General features: G+C 30.6%; 1 protein-coding gene across 1 annotated transcript in view; it reads right to left on the bottom strand.

Moving 5' to 3' along the window:
• Positions 1 to 10,890: 10,890 nt before the first annotated feature.
• Positions 10,891 to 21,422, bottom strand: part of LOC142238502 (uncharacterized) — a 63,712-nt gene continuing 53,180 nt past the window's right edge. Inside the window, exons 4-6 of the mRNA XM_075310170.1 lie at positions 17,457 to 18,358; positions 17,170 to 17,216; positions 10,891 to 11,234 (exon numbers count right to left, since the gene is read on the bottom strand). Of these exons, the coding sequence (XP_075166285.1) occupies positions 11,111 to 11,234; positions 17,170 to 17,216; positions 17,457 to 18,358 (1,073 nt within the window). The 3' untranslated portion in view covers positions 10,891 to 11,110. The remainder of the gene's footprint in view (positions 11,235 to 17,169; positions 17,217 to 17,456; positions 18,359 to 21,422) is intronic.

Here is a 21,422-nt window from a genome sequence, read left to right as displayed (position 1 = left end):
GTAAAACTCTGGCTTCTGGGGCCATATAAGTCCATATCGGGCGAAATATATATATATGGGAGCTATATCTAAATCTGAACCGATTTCTTCCAAAATCAATAGGGATCCCATATTGAAATTTTGCACAGGTAGTAGAATTAGCATTGTAGCCATGCGTGCCAAATTTGGTTGAAATCGGTTCAAATTTAGATGTAGCTCCCATATATAGCTTTCGCCCGATTTACACTCATATGACCACAGAGGTCAATTTTTAACTCCGATTTTGTTGAAATTTTGCACAGAGAGTAGAATTAGCATTGTAGCTATGCATGCCCAATTTGGTTGAAATCGGTTTAGATTTAGATATAGCTCCCATATATATGTTTTTCGGATTTCGACAAAAATGGTCAAAATACCAACATTTTCCTTGTAAAATCGCCACTGTTTAGTCGAAAAGTTGTAAAAATTACTCTAATTTTCCTAAGCTTCTAATACATATATCGAGCGATAAATCATAAATAAACTTTTGCGAAGTTTCCTTAAAATTGCTTCAGATTTAAATGTTTCTCATTTTTTTTACAAACATTGTATTCCACCCAAGTGCATTAGCCGACTTAAATTTTAAGTCTATTTATTTTGTAGAAGTCTATCAAATTCTGTCCAGATCGAGTGATATTTAAATGTATGTATTTGGGACAAACCTTTATATATAGCCCCCAACACATTTGACTGATGTGATATGGTATCGAAAATTTAGATCTACAAAGTGGTTCAGGGTATAATATAGTCGGCCCCGCCCGACTTTAGACTTTCCTTACTTGTTTGATAATAGAATCAACGATGCATTAACTACTGTGTTGAAAATTTATTTAAGGAAAAATCGTTCCCATTTCGTAGTTAGTGAACTAAAAAACATTTACTGAATTTTTATAAGTTTTCCTTTAGCTAAGTTAATTTTCGTTGTGGTCACGAAAAATGAACTATATAACAGTCAATTTGTTGAACTATGTGAAAGTTAAAATGATCCTTAAATTTACAAGACACTTTTTTTTCTGTGTGTGCCAACTTTTACGGGCAATATTTGTACGGGGCGCAAACCCCCACTTTGTCAAATGGTCTTTTCTCAATATGGTTTAAATCTCATATTTTATCAAACTCATATAGCATTTATATATCCAATTTATTTTCTAATAAATTATTAATTTTGCATCTCCGTATAATTTGTAGGATTTGTCTTTTGGGTTAGAAGCGTAAAGACTCCTGTCTGTACCCGATTACCCCATAGTAAAATATAATGCAAGAAATATGAAAAATATTACATTTGGGCACGATTTTCACAAACCATTTAGCGTAATAAGTGAGAATAATGTCATGAAAAAAAAAACAGCAAAAATATGTGTGGAAAATACCATGGAATAGTCTTTGCCATATTCACATCAACCCCCCTCCTCTTTTTCTGAATTATGATAATAACCACTTTCACCAACAATGTAATCTTCATGGATGCGTATGAAGTGCTAGAGAATACCACTCTAGTTTGCTTTGTCCCTTGTGTAATAGCATGATGATGGGGTTGTGGCAAGGGAACAAAATCCAATGTTGGTATTTATGAATCATTTTCACGAGTTTTCCCTCCGTTGCCATGAGCTCCTAAGCAGACACCTATGATACTCCATAAAATATCATGTGGGTTTACATCGTGAGGATATTAGTTTCGCTACCCACAATAGTAGAGGTTATATTAAGACAGTCATCTCATTTGCATCAAAATGAATTATTTATCTAAGACTCGTTTAAAGAATAACAAATTTTAAGTATTATTCTTACAGAGTACCTAGCACGAAGCAAGTACAGAAGCAATAAAAAATATATTTCATTGAAAATATTTTTTATTGTTTCCGTCCGTCCGTCTGTCTGTTGTAATCACATTGACCTCAGTCAAATAAAATTGACCTCAGTCAAACAAAATTTTCTTTTATGTAAAGATACCCATTTTTAAGTCGAATCCCCGCTGTTCTGGTTTACGAATTCGCAAATCGCAACATTTTGAATTGCCAATAACTGGTCAACCTATACGTTTTTAGACATGAAATTAAAATCCTGTTCCTATTGATACAGTTTGTGAAAATAGCATATCATATCCCAGCAAAAAATTTGGAAGTACGTATAAAGGCACAACTTTAAAAGCACTTCCAAAAATGTCCTCCCAAATACGTTCTTTATTTTAACTATTTAGGAAGTTCTTTTAATTACATTTGTTATAACTAGTTTTTTTTTCTTTTTTAAAGGATAATTTAAAATTGCTTGTTTCAAATGGGTTAGCGCAAGAATTACACACAAAAAAATTTTTTTCTGATTCAATCACAAAATTAATTGATCCAATTAATTTTTTAATTGAAATGTCTTCAGTCACGAAAATGATAGTATCAATCACAGTTTTAATTGGGCATAGAAAAAATTCTTGATTAAAAAATTAATTGATGTCATTAGCAATTTTCAATTAATTTTTTAATTGATTCAATTAAAAATTTAATTGATTTTGAATGCAAACCCCAATTATTTTTTTATTTAAAAAGGTAACTATTTTCAATTACTTTCTGAATTGGATTAGAGTTTTTATTTGGATTAAGAAATGTTCATCACTTTTTTAACTGACTTAGTCTTCCGAATTTGATTAAAAAGTTAATTGTATCAATTAAATTTTTAATTAAAAATTTTAAAATTTTCAATCATTGACTTAATTAACTTAATGTTTCTATCTTGATTAAAAAGTTAATTGTATCAATTAATTTATTAATTGAAAAAACATTCAACTTCAATTAACTTTTTAATTGGAAATATTTTGGTAATATTTTTTTCTGTGTATTAAAATGGTACAAATTATTTAGATTTTGTAGGAAAAATGCTAAATCCATAGAAAAAAAGAAAAGGGACAAGCGTTAGAATGCATTACAAATACGGTCCATGTTTTAATATAGCCTCCACACACACAAAAATTTTTTTCTGGTTCAATCACCAAATTAATTGAGCCAATTAATTTTTTAATTGAAATGTCTTCATCCACGAAAATGATAGTATCAATCACAGTTTTAATTGGGCATAGAAAAAATTCTTGATTAAAAAATTAATTGATTTTTTTTTAGCAAATTTCAATTAATTTTTTAATTGATTCAATTAAAAATTTAATTGATGTTTATTGCAAAACTCAATTAATTTATTAATTAAAAAAGGTAACTATTTTTAATTACTTTCTGAATTGGCTTAGAGTTTTTTTTTTGGATTAACAAATGATTGTTTGAAATACACTTTTAATTAAAAATTAAAACATTAATTAACTTAATGTTTCTATCATTATTAAAAGGCTAATTGTATCAATTAACTTATTAATTGAAAAAATTTTCAACTTCAATTAAATTTTTAATTGGAAATTTTTTGGTGATATTTTTTCTGTGTACAAACCACCGACTCCTCGATTTGGGGTCTTGAGCAACTAGATCTAAAGGTATTTTTATACCCTATGCCACACTGTGGAACAGGGTATTATAAGTTAATGCATATGTTTGCAACACCAGAAGGAGACGAGATAGACACATGGTGTCTTTGGCAAAAATGCTCAGGGTGGGCTCCTGAGTCGATATAGCCATGTCCGTCTGTCCGTGAACACATTTTTGTAATCAAAGTCTAGGTTGCAGTTTTAGTTCAATCGACTTCGAATTTGGCATAAGTATGTGTTTTGGCTCAGAATAGATACGTATTGATTTTGGAAGAAATCGGTTCAGATTTAGATATAGCTCCCATATATATATTTCGCCCGATATGGACTTATATGGCCCCATAAGCCAGAGTTTTACCCTAATTTGCTTAAAATTTTGCACAAGAAGAACAATTAGTACTATAGTCAAGTGGGCCAAATTTTATTGAAATCGGTTCAGATTTAGATATAGCTCCCATATATATCTTTCGCCCGATATGGACTAATAAGGTCCCAGAAGCCATATTTTTACCCCAATTTGGTTGAAATTTTGCACTAGGAGTACAATTAGTAGTGTAGTCAAGTGCGCCAAATTTTATTGAAATCGGTTCAGATTTAGATATAGCTCCCATATATATCGTTCACCCGATTTACACTCATATGACCACAGTGGCCAATCTTTTACTCCGATTTAATTCAAATTTTGCACAGGGAGTAGAATTAGCATTGTAGCTATGCGTGCCAAATTTGGTTGACATCGGTTCAGATTTAGATATATCTCCCATATATAGCTTTCGCTCGATTTACACTCATATGACCACAGAGGCCAATTTTTAACTCCGATTTAGTTCAAATTTTGCACAGGGAGTAGAATTAGCATTGTTACTATGCGTGCCAAATTTGGTTGAAATCGGTTTAGATTTAGATATAGCTCCCATATATATGTTTTTCTGATTTCGACAAAAATGGTCAAAATACCAACATTTTCCTTGTAAAATCGCAACTGCTTAGTCGAAAAGTTGTAAAAATAACTTTAATTTTCCTAAACTTCTAATACATATATATCGAGCGATAATTCATAAATAAACTTTTGCGAAGTTTCCTTAAAATTGCTGCAGATTTAAATGTTTCCCATATTTTTTTTACTAACGTTGTGTTCCACCCTAGTGTATTAGCCGACTTAAATTTTGAGTCTATAGATTTTGTAAAAGTCTATCAAATTCTGTCCAGATCGAGTGATATTTAAATGTATGTATTTGGGACAAACCTTTATATATAGCCGCCAACACATTTGACGGATGGGATATGGTATCGAAAATTTAGATCTACAAAGTGGTGCAGGGTATAATATAGTCGGCCCCGCCCGACTTTAGACTTTCCTTACTTGTTTATCTATAAATAAGTTTGCCGGATATGGCGCGACTCGGTCCATATTACGGTATAGCCGATTTGTCTGAAATTGAAGATCTAGAGGTAATTTAGGTCCGTTAATAAATGTGCCGAAGTTAGGTTAGGTTAGGTTAGGTTAGGTTAGGTGGCAGCCCGAAGTATCAGACTCACTTAGACTATTCAGTCCATTGTGCTACCACATTGGTGAATGCAAATGTTGCTTGGCATAGAAGACGCATTTCTCTTGTATAAAGTTTTTTCCTTGTCAAAAAATCGATAAACTTTTCAATGAAGTGGTATTGTCCTTATAATTAAGTGATTTGACTTAAAAATGGGTATCATCATAACATTAAAGAAAAAAATTTTGACTTTAATAATTCAGAAAAATTCTTTAAAATTAATGAAATTTTCTTTAAATTTGCTGTATCTTGACCACAAAGCAAACAATCGCATAAATATAGGACATGTTTTTCAACACTTTTTGTTAAAGACGTTTTTACTTGAAACATAGCATAATTTCTACTGGAAGTCGAGTCTGAGTTTGGAAAATAAAGTTGTCGTTAACTCGTTTTTAAAGGACTTTGGAAGAAAAAAAGCTGAAAAAACGAAAAATTAAAATTTGCTTCCTAGAAGCAAGTACACACAACCAAAATTTAAAAAAAAATGTTTTTAATTTTATCTAAAATTCCATATTGGGTATTTATACCCTTCACCACTACTGTGGTACAGGGTATAATAAGTTTGTGCATTTGTATGTAACGCCAAGAAGGAGTAATCATAGACCAACCTTTTAGTATACGGATCGGCTTAGAATTAAATTCTGAGTCGATTTAGCGATGTCCGTCTGTCTGTCTGTCCGTCTGTCTGTCTGTCCGTCTGTCTGTCTGTCTGTCTGTCTGTCTGTTGATGTATTTTTGTGTGCAAAGTACAGCTCGCAGTTTTAGTCCGATTGTCCTAAAATTTGGTATAGGTTCCTGTTTCGGCTCAAAGACGATCCCTATTGATTTTGGAAAAAATCGGTTCAGATTTAGATATAGCTGCCACATATATTTTTCACCGATCTGGTCATAATTGGTGTGTATATCAACCGATCTTCCTCAAATTCCGTACATCCGAATATTTTATGAGTCTCGAAAAACTTGCAAAATATCAGCAAAATCGGTTCAGATTTAGATATAGCTCCCATATATAGCTTTCGCCCGATTTACACTCATTTGCCCACAGAGGCCAATTTTTTGCTCCGATTTAGTTGAAATTTTGCATAGGGAGTAGAATTATCGTTGTAACTATGCGTGCCAAATTTGCTTGAAATCGGTTCAGATTTGGATATATCTCCCATATAAAGCTTTCGCCCGATTTACACTCATATGACCACAGAGGCCAATTTTTAACTCCGATTTAGTTGAAATTTTGCACAGGGAGTAGCATTAGCATTGTAGCTATGCGTGCCAAATTTGGTTGAAATCGGTGCAGATTTAGATATAGCTCCCATATATATGTTTTTCTGATTTCGATAAAAATGGTCAAAATACCAACATTTTCCTTGTAAAATCGCCACTGCTCAGTCGAAAAGTTGTAAAAATGACTCTAATTTTCCTAAACTTCTAATACATATATATCGAGCGATAAATCAGAAATAAACTTTTTCGAAGTTTCCTTAAAATTGCTTCAGATTTAAACGTTTCCCATATTTTTTTACTAACATTGTGTTCCACCCTAGTGCATTAGCCGACTTAAATTTTGAGTCTATAGATTTTGTAGAAGTCTATCAAATTCTTCCAGATCGAGTGATATTTAAATGTATGTATTTGGGACAAACCTTTATATATAGCCCCCAACACATTTGACGGATGTGATATGGTATCGAAAATTTAGATCTACAAAGTGGTGCAGGGTATAATATAGTCGGCCCGCCCGACTTTAGACTTTCCTTACTTGTTTTTTTCTATGTATGTTAACAACTGCTATGTAATATTATTAAAATTTGGTTTGGCAAAGCAAATAGACAACTATGGTATGAATTTTAGGATGTTACTTGAAAGCTGTAGCGTGATTATAGTAGACAGACAGACAGACAGATGGGCATTGCCCTGTACAATTTTGGGATGTGCTTATTTTTTCGTGAACATTTTCACCATAAACAAGCTGAAGACCAAAGACGTGATATGCTGTTAGACATAGATACGTGTCCTTATTATTAAAGGGTGATTTGTTAAGAGCTTGATAACTTTAAAAAAAAAAAACGCATAAAATTTGCAAAATCTCATCGGTTCTTTATTTGAAACGTTAGATTGGTCCATGACATTTACTTTTTGAAGATAATTTCATTTAAATGTTGACCGCGGCTGCGTCTTAGGTGGTCCATTCGGAAAGTCCAATTTTGGGCAACTTTTTCGAGCATTTCGGCCGGAATAGCCCGAATTTCTTCGGAAATGTTGTCTTCCAAAGCTGGAATAGTTGCTGGCTTATTTCTGTAGACTTTAGACTTGACGTAGCCCCACAAAAAATAGTCTAAAGGCGTCAAATCGCATGATCTTGGTGGCCAACTTACCGGTCCATTTCTTGAGATGAATTGTTCTCCGAAGTTTTCCCTCAAAATGGCCATAGAATCGCGAGCTGTGTGGCATGTAGCGCCATCTTGTTGAAACCACATGTCAACCAAGTTCAGTTCTTCAATTTTGGCAACAAAAAGTTTGTTAGCATCGAACGATAGCGATCGCCATTCACCGTAACGTTGCGTCCAACAGCATCTTTGAAAAAATACGGTCCAATGATTCCACCAGCGTACAAACCACACCAAACAGTGCATTTTTCGGGATGCATGGGCAGTTCTTGAACGGCTTCTGGTTGCTCTTCACTCCAAATGCGGCAATTTTGCTTATTTACGTAGCCATTCAACCAGAAATGAGCCTCATCGCTGAACAAAATTTGTCGATAAAAAAGCGGATTTTCTGCCAACTTTTCTAGGGCCCTTTCACTGAAAATTCGACGTTGTGGCAGATCGTTCGGCTATTCATGATGAAATGTCAAAGCATACTGAGCATCTTTCTCTTTGACACCATGTCTGAAATCCCACGTGATCTGTCAAATACTAATGCATGAAAATCCTAACCTCAAAAGAATCACCCTTTAGAAGGTATAACGGGTGTAGACAAAAAATTTAGCCATAAGCAAATATTGTTGCAATTTTAAAAAATAACAAGTATATACGGCCGTAAATTCGGCCAGGTCGAATTTTATGTACCTTCCACCATGGATAGCATAGAAACTTGTACTAAAGACTTTCATCCACAATCGAATTACTTGGGTTCCGGTAACACTTGTCGATAGCAAGGTATCTTAAAACTTCTTAACACCGTCTTCTCAATAGTAAGTTAGTCCATACGGGGTATATGTTAAACAAAAAGGGCCGATTAAATACGTAAATAATTCAGCTTGGCAAAATTTTCCATAGAAATATAATTTTGAAAAAATTTTCTATAGAAATAAAATTTTGACAAAAATTTTTTATTAAAGTAAAATTTTGACAAAAATCTCTATAGAAATAAAAGTTTGACAAAATTTTCTATAGAAATAAAATTTTGAAAAAATGTTCTATAGAAATAAAATTGTGACAAAAAATTCTTTAGAAGTAAAATTTTGACAAAATTTTCTATAGAAATAAAATTTTGACAAAATTTTCTATAGAAGTAAAATTTTGACAAAATTTTCTATAGAAATAAAATCTTGACAAAATTTTCTATAGAAATAAAATTTTTGGTAGATTATTTTTGGCTAGAGTGGCAACCATGATTATGAACCGATATGGACCAATTTTTGTGTGATTGGAGATCGGTTATATATAACCATAGACCGATATGGACCAATTTTGCTATGGTCGTTAGCGGCCATATACAAACACCACGTTCCAAATTTGAACCGGATCGGATGAATTTTGCTCCTCCAACAGGCTCCGGAGGTCAAATCTGGAGAACGGTTTATATGGGGGCTATATATAATTGTGAACCCATGTGGACCAAGTATTGCATGGATGTTAGAGACCATATGCTAACACAACGTTCCACATTTGAACCGGATCGGATGAAGTTTGCTTCTCCAAAAGGCTCCGGAGGTCAAATCTGGAGAACGGTTTATATGAGGGCTATATACAATTATGGTCCGATATGGACCAATTCTGGCACGGTTGTTAGAGATCATATACTAACACCCTGTTTCAAATTTCAACCGGATTGGATGAAATATTCATCTGTTAGAGGCTCCGCAAGCCACATCTGAGGGTCCCTTTATATGGGGGCTATACATAATTATGGACCGATGTGAACCAATTTTTGCATGGTTATTAAAGACCATCAACCAACACCATGTTCCAAATTTCAGCAAGATCGGATGAAATTTGCTTCTCTTAGAGACTCCGCAAGCCAAATGTGGGGATAGGTTTATATGGGGGCTATATATAATTATGAACCGATGGAGACCAATTTGTTGCATGGTTGTTAAAGACCACATACTTACACCATGTACCAAATTTCAGCCGGATCGGATAAAATATGCTTCTGTTAGAGGCTCCGCATGTCAAATCTGAGGGTCCGTTTATATGGGGGCTATACGTAAAAATGAACCGATATGGCACATTTGCAAATACCGTCCGACCTACATCAATAACAACTACTTGTGCCAAGTTTCAAGTCGATAGCTCGTTTCGTTCGGAAGTTAGCGTGATTTCAACAGACGGACGGACGGGCATGCTTAGATCGACTCAGAATTTCACCACGACCGAGAAATATATATATATATATATATATATATATATATATATATATATATATATATATATATATATATATATATATATATATATATATATATATATATATATATATATATATATATATATATATATATATATATATATATATATATATATATATATATATATATATATATATATATTATATATATATATATATATATATATATATATATATATATATATATATATATATATATATATATATATATATATATATATATATATATATATATATATATATATATATATATATATATATATATATATATATATATATATATATATATATATATATATATATATATATATATATATATATATATATATATATATATATATATATATATATATATATATATATATATATACTTTATGGGGTCTTACAGCAATATTTCGATGTGTTACAAACGGAATGACAAAGTTAATACACCCCCCATTCTATGGTGGAGGGTATAAAAATGAAGACATAATCGCAGATCTAAAAAGACAAATACAGTAAATAAAGGATAATTGCAATTTACTACTTTTTTCGTGGGTCCCAAGGCAGTCTTAAATAAAAAGCAAAGAAACAAAACCAAATGTAAAGTGTACTCGCTGTTTCAGATAAGATTCACAAACTGGTCAATTGACCAATATTCGTATAGAGTGGCGATTTAGCGTGCTAAATTAGGTTGAAATGAATTGAGATTTAGATACAGCTAATAATGTAGAAGCAAACATTCGATTTTATAATTTTTTCACATATTAACCTTTTGTTCAATGTTTGGAGAATCGAACCTTACATTTTCTGATTTGTTGCCAATGGAATAGATAATATATAACACCTCAATGCTAAAGGGAAGTGTATCAAAATAATATCAATTTCTCTTTGTACTCATTGAAAATGCCAACATGAAACACCCTCACACACACACACACACCTACAACTAATTATTCAAATTTTTCGATTCATCGATTCAAGCAAGTTTGTAATTTTGTTTTCAGTTTTCTGGAAATATTAAACTATTATGAATATAACAAATATATTTTCCTTAAACCTTTTAAATTTCCAGCTCTCCATCTTTCACGTATCCATGGTAGGTAGGATAATAACCATGGTAGGTAGCTTCAAGGGAACTTTTCGATTTCAACTTAATGAAGATATTTCAATTAACCAACACAAATAAGTAAATATAAATTTACTTTAATAGTCTTCATTATTAGTAAAGCCAACATTTCATGGCACAAGAAACTTTACAACTCATTTTCATTGGAATTTATTTAATTTATTAAATAAAATACAAAACTTAAAATCAATCAAAGAAATAACAAAGGAAAAAAACTTCAACTGAAGCAATAGCCTGAAGGCAAATACACAATGGCAGTTAAGATGATAGCTTCCGATGAAATATTAAAAAATCATTTCTCTTTCAAATACAAATACCATTCTAAGAACTACATAGAATTTTCTCCATTTGGTTTTATTTGTTATTGCCTTTGTTATTAGGGCCCAAATGTTCCAGGAGATTATGTTTGGCCAACAGCTGTATACGTTTTTCGATCAGCCCCAATGGTTTCTTAGGAACCAAATGGCAGGTGGATTGTCTAAAAGAAAGAAAAGTTAAAAAATGATTACTACAACAAGTACATATAAATTAAATGAAAATATGAAATTTCCCACATATTGAAAATTTTTAATGAATATTGTTTAATATTCCTATATACCCATACAATTCCAAATACACGCAAAAAAATAATTCTTTCCTCCCAAACGAAATTTTAGACAAACAAAGTTCGTTTCTCATTTGCTTTTCGTTGAAAGGAAGTACATTTGGAAGAAAAGTATATACTTTTTGTGATAAACGTTTATTTTTTTCCAGGATGTAAAAACAATTTCATAAAGACTAACTCAAAAAAATTTTTTTCTGGCTAATTGCATTTTCCCTCACATCTTTCTCACTTCCACGAAGTTTTTTAGTTCTTAGCACCTTTTTCTGTAATACCAACAATGTAGAAGAAATTATACGATTTTATAAATTTTTAAAATTTTTTTACCTTTCGCCTGGACGGAGAATCGAACCGCGGACCATGCACTTTGTAAGCCAACACACTAACCACTGAGCTATGTACCTGTTATGGTCATCAATAGATAAATATCCATATAAGTTATATTTATATAGCATAGCTTGCGGCGCCCACGAACCGAATAAACAAAGTTTATTTAACAGAAACAAACATTTAGTTTGGCACCGTGGAGCAGTGGTTGCTACGTCCGACTTGCATGCCAAGGGTCGTGGGTTCGATCCCCGCTTCGACCAAAGTTTTTTTTTTTTGTTTTTTTTTTTTTACATATATTCCAGATATGTTCGGAAGATTCCGAAAAAATGTTCAACATTACATTGTAGTATATTAAATTTTGAACTGTAAACTGTGTCTTATTAAAGACCTAAAGTCGGAAAAGAACAGTGTTTGATATAAACGAAATGGACTGTGTTGTTGTTTCAAAAATAACTTTTTTTATTGAAAAAATAAAAATTTTGTAACAAACGAATTTTTTTGGTCATAAAAGTTTAAAATTTTCGAAGCAATTCAAAAAACTCTAACAAAAGAAAAACGTTTTCGGTACACGTTTTCCAAACGTTTTTTTTCTTTGCGTGTACGAATTCAAAAAGAAAATGTTCTCAAAATTTCATTTCTGTTGTTTTTTTGATTTCAGCTTACATTGACTAAACTACAAGTGTAGCTTAACCAATAGAGGAAAAGAATGTTTGTCAAATTTATTTGGGCAAAGCCCTATAGACTGCAAGATGGTTGGATGGACGCACGTTTCGGAATTACCACATTCCTCATCAGCATCCTCTACTTGCAGCAAAACTATCAACCAATTATCAGAATAAATTCAGACAGTTTATTAAACCCAACAATAAACCACACTTGAACCCTCCGAAAAAAGGCTTTACATTGATAGCCGACTTATGCCAAAATAAATTCGTACAATTTCTATCTAAAACTTTTTAAATTTTTTATTTCCATATAAAATTGTTTAAAATTTTTATTTCTATCTAAAAATTTTGTCACAATTTTATTTCTATAGAAAATTTTTTCAAAATTTTATTTCTTTAGAGAATTTTGTCCAAAATTTTATTTCTATAGAAAATTTTGGCAAAATTTTATAACTATAGAAAATGTCGGGAAAATTTTATTTCTATAGAAAATTTCGTCAAAATTGTATTTCTACAGTTAAATAGGTTAGAATTTTATTTCTACAGAAAATTTTACCAAAACACCAAGAATTCTACCAATCTACCAAACAGTACATTTTTTTTGTCGAATTCTACCAACCTTGGCAATAGTGCTCTGTGGTCATGTAAGTGTAAATCGGGTGCAGATATGGGAGATATTTTTGTCTAAATCTGAAAATTTCACGTTAATCAGATTACAACTTTGGCCTCTGTGGAACCACACGTTCCAAAAATAATCTACCAAATTTTTAAAAAAATGTTTCCAAAAATCTACCAATCTCAAACAATCTTATTCTAAAGTTGTTGATCAAATTTTTCTCAAAATTTAATTTCTATAGAAAATTTTGTCAAAATTTTATTTCAATAGAAAATATTGTCAATATTTTATTTCTATAGACAATTTTTCCAAAATGTTATTTCTATAGAAAATTTTTCCAAAATTTTATTTCTATAGACAATTTTTTCAAAAATTTATTTCTATAGAAAATTTTTCCAAAATTTTATTTCTTTAGAAAATTTTTCAAAATTTTATTTCTATAAAAAATGTTGTCAAAATTTTATTTTTATAGAAACTTTTGTCAGAATTTTATTTCTATAGAAAATTTTGTCAAAATTTTATTTCAATAGAAAATCTATTGGGCTTTGCCCAAATAAATTTGACAAACATTCTTTTCCTCTGTTGGTTAAGCTACACTTGTAGTTTAGTCAATGTATGGTTTTAAGCTGAAATAAAAAAACAACAGCAATGCTTAAAGAACAAAACCAACAATAACAAAACAAAACGAATGGAAAAAGAAGAGGAAGAACGCTCAAAATAAACCCAGCCAACTGCACTCAAATCGATGATTTGACAGTGGCATAGGAAAAGAGATATGTTTGTTTCAAATTTATTTCGGCATAAGCCGGCTATCATACAAAACCTTTTTTCAGAAGGTTCAAGTGTGGTTCATTGTTGGGTTTAATTAACTGCCTGAATTTATTCTGATAATTGGTTGATAGTTTTGCTGCAAGTAGAGGATGCTGATGAGGAATGTGGTAATTCCGAAAAGTGCGTTCATCCAACCATCTTGCAGATTATAGGGCTTTGCCCAAATAAATTTGACAAACATTATTTTCTTCTGTTGGTTAAGCTACACCTGTAGTTTAGTCAATGTATGTTTTAAAACTGAAATCAAAAAACAACAACAAAAATTTTATTTCTATAGAAAATTTTGTCAATATTTTATTTCTATAAACAATTTTGTCAAAATTTTATTTCTATTGAAATTTTTCAAAAATTTTATGTCTGTCGAAAATTTTGTCAAAATTTTATTTCTATAGAAAATTTTGTCAAAATTTTATTTCTATAGAAAATTTTTTTAAAATTTTATTTCTATAGAAACTTTTATTTGTATGAAAAATTTTGTCAAAATTCTATGTCTACATAATTTTTCAAAATGTTATGTCTATAGAAAATTTTGTCAAAATTTTATTTCTTTAGAAAATTTTGTCAAAATTTTATTCTATAGAAAATGTTGTCAATATTTTATTTCAATAGAAAATTTTGTCAATATTTTATTTGTATAGAAAATTTTGTCAAAATTTTATTTCTATAGAAAATTTTGTCAAAATTTTATTTTTATAGAAAATTTCGTCAAAATTTTATTTCTATAGAAAATTTTGTCAAAATTGTATTTCTTTAGGAAATTTTGTCAAAATTTTATTTCTATAAAAAAATTTGTCAAAATTTTATTCTATAGAAAATTTTGTCAATATTTTATTTCAATAGAAAATTTTGTCAATAGTTTATTTCTATAGAAAATTATTTCAAAATTTTATTTCTATAGAAAATTTTGTCAAAATTTTATTTTTATAGAAAATTTCGTCAAAATTTTATTTTTATAGAAAATTTCGTCAAAATTTTATTTCTATAGAAAATTTTGTCAAAATGTTATTTCTATAGAAATTTTTCAAATATTTATGTCTATAGAAATTTTTCAAAGTTTTATGTCTATAGAAAATTTTATCGAAATTTTATTTTTATAGAAAATTTTGTCAAAATTTAATTTCTGTAGAAAATGTTGTCAAAATTTTATTTCTTTAGGAAATTTTGTCACAATTTTATTTCCATAAAACATGTTGTCAAAATTTTAAGTCTATAGATATTTTTAAAATTTTTATGTCTATAGAAAATTTTGTCAAAATTTTATTTCTATAAAAAATTGTGTCAAAATTTTATTTCTATAGAAAATTATGTCAATATTTTCTTTCTATAGAAATTTTTTTCAAAATTTTATGTCTATAGAAAATTTTGTCAAAATTTTATTTCCTTAGGAAATTTTGTCAAAATTTTATTTCTATAAAACATTTTGTCAAAATTTTATGTCTATAGATATTTTTCAAATTTTTATGTCTATAGAAATTTTTGTCAAAATTTGATTTCTATAGAAATTTTTGTCAACATTTTATTTCTGTAGAAATTTTTGTCAAAATGTTATTCTATAGAAAATTTTGTCAAAATTTTATTCTTTAGAAAATTTTGTCAAAATTTTATTTCAATAGAAAATTTTGTCCAAATTTTATTTTTATAGAAAATGTCGTAAATTTTTATTTCTATAGAAAATTTTGTCAAAATTTTATTTCTATAGAAATTTTTCAAATATTTATGTCTATAGAAAATTTTCCAAAATTTTATTTCTTTACAAAATTTTGTTTCTATAGAAAATTTTGTCACAATTTTATTTCAATAGAAAATGTTGTCAAAATTTTATTGCCATAGAAAATTTTGTAAGAATGTTTTATCTATAGAAAAATTTGTCAAAATTTTATTTTTATAGAAAAAATTTCCATAATTTTATTTCTACAGAAAATTTTTCCAAATTTTTATTTCTATAGAAATTTTTTCCAAAATTTTATTTCTATATAAAATTTTGTCAAAATTTTATTTCTATAGAAATTTTTCAAAATTTTATTTCTTTAGGAAATTTTATCAAAGTTTTATGTCTATAGATATTTTTCAAATTTTTATGTCTATAGAAATTTTTGTCAACATTTTATTTCTACAGAAAATTTTGTCAAAATTTTATTCTATAGAAAATTTTGTCAATATTTTATTTCAATATAAAATTTTGTCAATATTTTATTTCCATAGAAAATATCTATCTATATCTAAATCTGAATCGATTTCAACCAAATTTCGCATACTTTACGACACTATCAGATGTACTGCTTGTGTAAAATTTAAAGTAAATAATCACAAAACTCTGCCTTCTGGAGTCATGTAACAATAAACATAAACTAAAATGGAAAACAAAAATCTAATAAAATTAGCATAAAACGCAATACATGGCAAAAGCTCGTTTATCTAGGATCCCTTTGTCATTATAACTGAGAGGTTTTTACCAAATTGCAAAATATCCTTTTTGGGTAGAAAAATTCCAAAACTTTAATTTATGTTTTTACATGGCAAAAGCTCGTTAATCTAGGATCCGTCGTTATAACTGAGAGGTTTTACCAAATTGTAAATTATCCTTTTGGGGTAGAAAAATGTTTTCAAAATGTTGAGCTTCTCACTCACATCTTTTTTATGGTGTTAAAGTGAGTATTAACTTCGAATTTAGCCGCTAAAATCGCAATTTTTTCACGATTACTTTTCTTTAATATTACTTTTTAAGGAATACAAACTTTGTGAAAACTTGCTTTGGGCTATTTCCCATCAAGTTATAATAAAATCTGCAACAAATATGTATAATTTTATGCCTTTTTTACTGATTTAGTTTTCACTTTAGTGAAAAAACTCGAACTTAATACCCACCTTTAGTTCAAAAACCACCACTTATACCTACACAAAATACTTAACTTGACTAAAATCTGACCATTTATTATTTTACATACACATGTAAATTAACCCAATTTTCGACCGAAAAGGACATACAATTCAAATAATTTTTTTAAAAAAGTTCTAGTCAAATGTAGCAGAGATTTTTGTTTGCATTCGAAGCTTGGTATTATAGACTAATAAAAACAGAAATTAGAATAAAAATTGGAGCACTTATTTCTTTTTGACATATTCGAAGCGCTATGCGGTGGCTCTACATAATGGTCCGTCCACGTTATAATAGAGTCCGAATTTAAACTTTCCTTACATCCTAAAATATCCAAAATTAAATTTTTATTCCAATTACACCCAGTATTATTGCAAAAAAAAAACAACTTTAAAATTTGAACTTTAAACATTTCCTCATTAAAATTTAAAATTTTCCTCATTAAACTCCAACAGTTGCTTTCGTTAATTAACATCGATAATGGGCAATACTTACTTGTAAATAATTTTCTCACGATCTGCCCAAGGCCAAAATTTATCCAGCTTTTAAAGATTGCCAAAGAGACAAAATAAAATAAAGTGAGATATGATAAAGAAAAAAAAAAGAATGATTTCAGATAAGGATTCAATTTAAATTGTAATTGTAAGACGGTGAAAGATACATTCATATATCCACACACACACACAGACGCACTCGCATACATTGTTAAATTGTGTGTACACGCACACTAATGAGAAAAAGGACATCATGTGAAGTGTGAATACAAAAATTTTTCATCCTACCTTTGGTTGCTTCGATGAGCATTCCTCACTCTGATTTCTCTTTTCAATGGCAGCCACTTCGCGAACATTGCAATCATCTACCGAGTCGAAACACGTGTAATTATTTTCTCGATTTGATGGAACGTGTGAACGCGAATCTGTGACGGAATTGGCATTTAAGCGCAATTTCGATTTATTGGGAATACTCCAAGTAAATGTGGTTGTAAGGAAATCTTCATCATCATCGACGGCATTGTCAACATTTGCATATTCTTCATGTGTCTCCGTTTTTCCATAATCTTCATCATTGCCATCTCCTTCACTTCTACTCTTATTGGGGTTATTAGCAAAGTCTTGGGATGCAAGGAAATGACTAAGATTGAAATTTTCCTTTCCATCATCATCTTCGACATTGCTGGTCTCATACTCTGGGTCATTAGCTTCCTTATCATAATCATCATCAGCATCATCATTATTCTCATTATCGTCATTTTCCCTTGCCAAATCTTCGTTAGCACCATGTAATGAGTAATTATTTTCCGAAGCATAATCCGATTCGGGTGTTACCTCCTTAGATCTTCTTTGTCTTGCAACGTGTTGCTTTAATCTCAGATAAGCTTCTTTGGCATTAAAGTTTTCATTCACATCTCCATTGCCTTCACCTTCTCCGTCGCCATCGCCATCACCTTCCTCATCACTTAACTCGTAATCATAAGCATCTTCATCGTAGGAGAATTTACGTTTCTGTTGGTATTGCTCATTTGATGGGTATGTGGAATTTGGGGTAATGCCACCACCATTCAGATGGAGTTTCTCAAAAGTCTCTGACACTGTGGCCAATGTGGAGGATAGGATTTTTGGAATTTCTGCAATTTCCGATAGCTTCCTTTGCATTGCACGTAATCGTGCCTCTATGGAGGCACCTATAAGAAATTATTCACATTCGATTAAATTCGACATTGGGTGGAAAAAGGAATTATGGGGTGGGGAGGGGCAAAGCTATAACAAACACAAAATATATCAAGCTGGGTGTAATAGAAAATCAATAATTTTTTATTGAAAATAAAAGTTAATTACAAGCTTAAGCTTTAATTTCTTAAATCCCTTCGAAATTTTTCTATACAGTTTGAGGAAGGTAAAAGGTGTGCAAAAGATTTTGTGAAATATAAAGCGTTAATATTGAATGTGAACCAAACTTAACTACCTAATGTTTTTATACACACACACACACAAATATATGTTTATACCCTCCACCATAGGATGGGGTATATTAACTTTGTCATTCCATTTGTAACACATCGAAATATTGCTCTAAGACCCTATAAAGTATATATTCTGGATCGTGGTGAAATTCTGAGTCGATCTGAGCATGTCCGTCCATCCGTCCGCTCACTTAAACTACTCAGTCCATTGTGATACTACATTGGTGAACTTCTCTCTTATCACTGAGTGCTGTCCGATTCCATGTTAAGCTCAATGACAAGGGACCTCCTTTTTATAGCCGAGTCCGAACGGCGTTCCACATTGCAGTGAAACCACTTAGAGAAGCTTTGAAACCCTTAGAAATGTCATCAGCATTACTGAGGTGGGATAATCCACCGCTGAAAAAACTTTTTGGTGTTCGGTCGAAGCAGGAATCGAACCCATGACCTTGTGTATGCATGACGGGCATGCTAACCATTACACCACGGTGGCTCCCTGTTATTGATGTAGGTCGGATGGTATTGCAAATGGGCCATATCGGTCCACTTTTACGTATAGCCCCCATATAAACGGACCCCCAAATTTGGCTTGCGGAACCTCTAAGAGAATCAAATTTCATCCGATCCGGCTGATATTTGGTACATGGTGTCAGCATATGATCTCTAACAACCATGCAAAAATTGGTCCACATCGGTCCATAATTATATATAGCCCCCATATAAACCAGATTTGACCACCGAAGCCTCTTGGAAGACCAACATTATTCTGATTCAGTTGAAATTTGGTACGTGGTCTTAATATATGATCCCTTACAACCATGCAAAAATTGGTCCACATCGGTCCATAATTATATATAGCCCCCATATAAACCGATCCTCCGATTTGGCTTGCGGACCCTCTAAGAGATACAAATTTCATCCGATCCGGCTGAAATTTGGTACGTGGTGTTAGTATATGGTCTCTAATGACCACAGAAAAATTGGTCCACATCGGTCCAGATTTGACCTCCGAAGCCTCTTTGAAGACCACAATTCATCTGATTCAGTTGAAATTTAGTACGTGGTGTTAATATATGGACTCAAACACCCAGGCAAAAATTTTTCGAAATCGGTCCATAATTACATATAGCCCCCATATAAACCGATTCCCAGATTTGACCCGCGGTGCCTTTTGGAGAAGCAAAATTCATCCGATGTGGTTGAAATTTGGTACGTGGTGGTAGTATATGATATTTAACAACCATGCCAAAAGTGGTCCATATCAGTCCATAATCATATATAGCCCCCATATAAACCGATACCGAGATTTGGTTTTGGAGCCTCTTGGAGGAGCAAATTTCTTCCGTGTCAGTTGAAATTTGGTACATTGCGCTAGTATATGGCCGTTAACAACCATGCCTAACTAGGTCCATATCGGTCTATACACTCAAAAAAAAGTGAACTCTAAATTTCACTAAAGCCAATTTAACTTTCGTTTAGTTCATGGAATTATTATGTTTGGAGAAAGTTTCCTCTACTCTAATATTTTTTTTGTGTACGTTAGTTAAATTAGCTAAAACCGAGGAAAAAAATATACACAAATGAAGGATAAAGATTAACTAAATTCGTGTCTTCCACAAAATAGTTCAATATTTTTTTAAATTTGTAAATTTTACTACAAATGCGTTCATCATGAACTTCGTATGTCACTAAAGACATTCTGGCAATTTTGAACTCCCATTTTTTCCTTCAAACTACAAAATTTTCTTTAGCAAGTGAAAAAACTTAATTATGTCTAATAAATTTTCTTGAATTTGTTGAAAAATATTTACTTATTTTTATGACATCGGCGTGATGCAATGCGTTTGTTATACTGTTTAGTTAAAATTTTCTAAAAATATTCAAAATTTTCTAAAATTAACCGAAATTTTTCTTCCTGGTGGGTTCACTGTTTTTTCAGTGTAGTTATATATAGCCTTCAGATAAATCGATCCCCAATCACACAAAAATTGGTTCATATCAAGTTCATAATTGTATATAGCCCCCATATAAGCGACCCCCATATTTCACGTATCGTGCAAAAGTCCATATCGATTCGTAATTAGTTTTAGACTTACCTATACATACGATTTTGGTCTAGTATATACCACGTATGGACTAACTCACAATTTAGAAAACGATGTTAAGAAGTTTTAAGATACCACAACCCAAGTAATTCGAGTGTGGATGACAGTCTTTCGTAGAAGTTACTAAGCAACTAAGCATGGTGGAGGGTACATAAGATTCGGCCTGGCCGAACTTACGGCCGTATATACTTGTTTCTGATTTAATCACGAAATTAATTTATCCAATAAATTTTTTATTTCAAATGTCTTCAATCACGCAAATGATAGTATCAATTAAAAAATTAATTGAAGGTCAAATAAAATTTAAATGATCCAATTAAACAACTAATTGATACTATTAATATTTGTGGTTGTTTTTTGTTTAATTAAAAAATTTGTTGACTCAATAAAATTTTTAATTGAATATTTTTTAAAACTCACTTAAAATTTTAATTGGAAAAATTTTCGTGAATTTTTTTCTGTGCACAAAAAGATTTCTGATTCAATGACGAAATTAATTGATCCAATTAATTTTTTTAATTGAAATGTCTTCAATCACAGAAATGATAGTATCAATTTAAAAGTTAATTGACAGCCAATTAAAAAATTAATTGATCCAATGAAAAAATTAATTGATACTATTAATTTTTGAGATTGATTTTTGTTTCAATTAAAAAATTAATTGAATCAATTAAATTTTT

The sequence above is a fragment of the Haematobia irritans genome, chromosome 5 (assembly GCF_050003625.1).
Source record: "Haematobia irritans isolate KBUSLIRL chromosome 5, ASM5000362v1, whole genome shotgun sequence".
In the NCBI taxonomy this organism is placed as follows: domain Eukaryota; kingdom Metazoa; phylum Arthropoda; class Insecta; order Diptera; family Muscidae; genus Haematobia; species Haematobia irritans.
The sequence above is the reverse complement of the archived record's forward strand: the minus strand, read 5'-3'. Positions and strand labels throughout refer to the sequence as shown.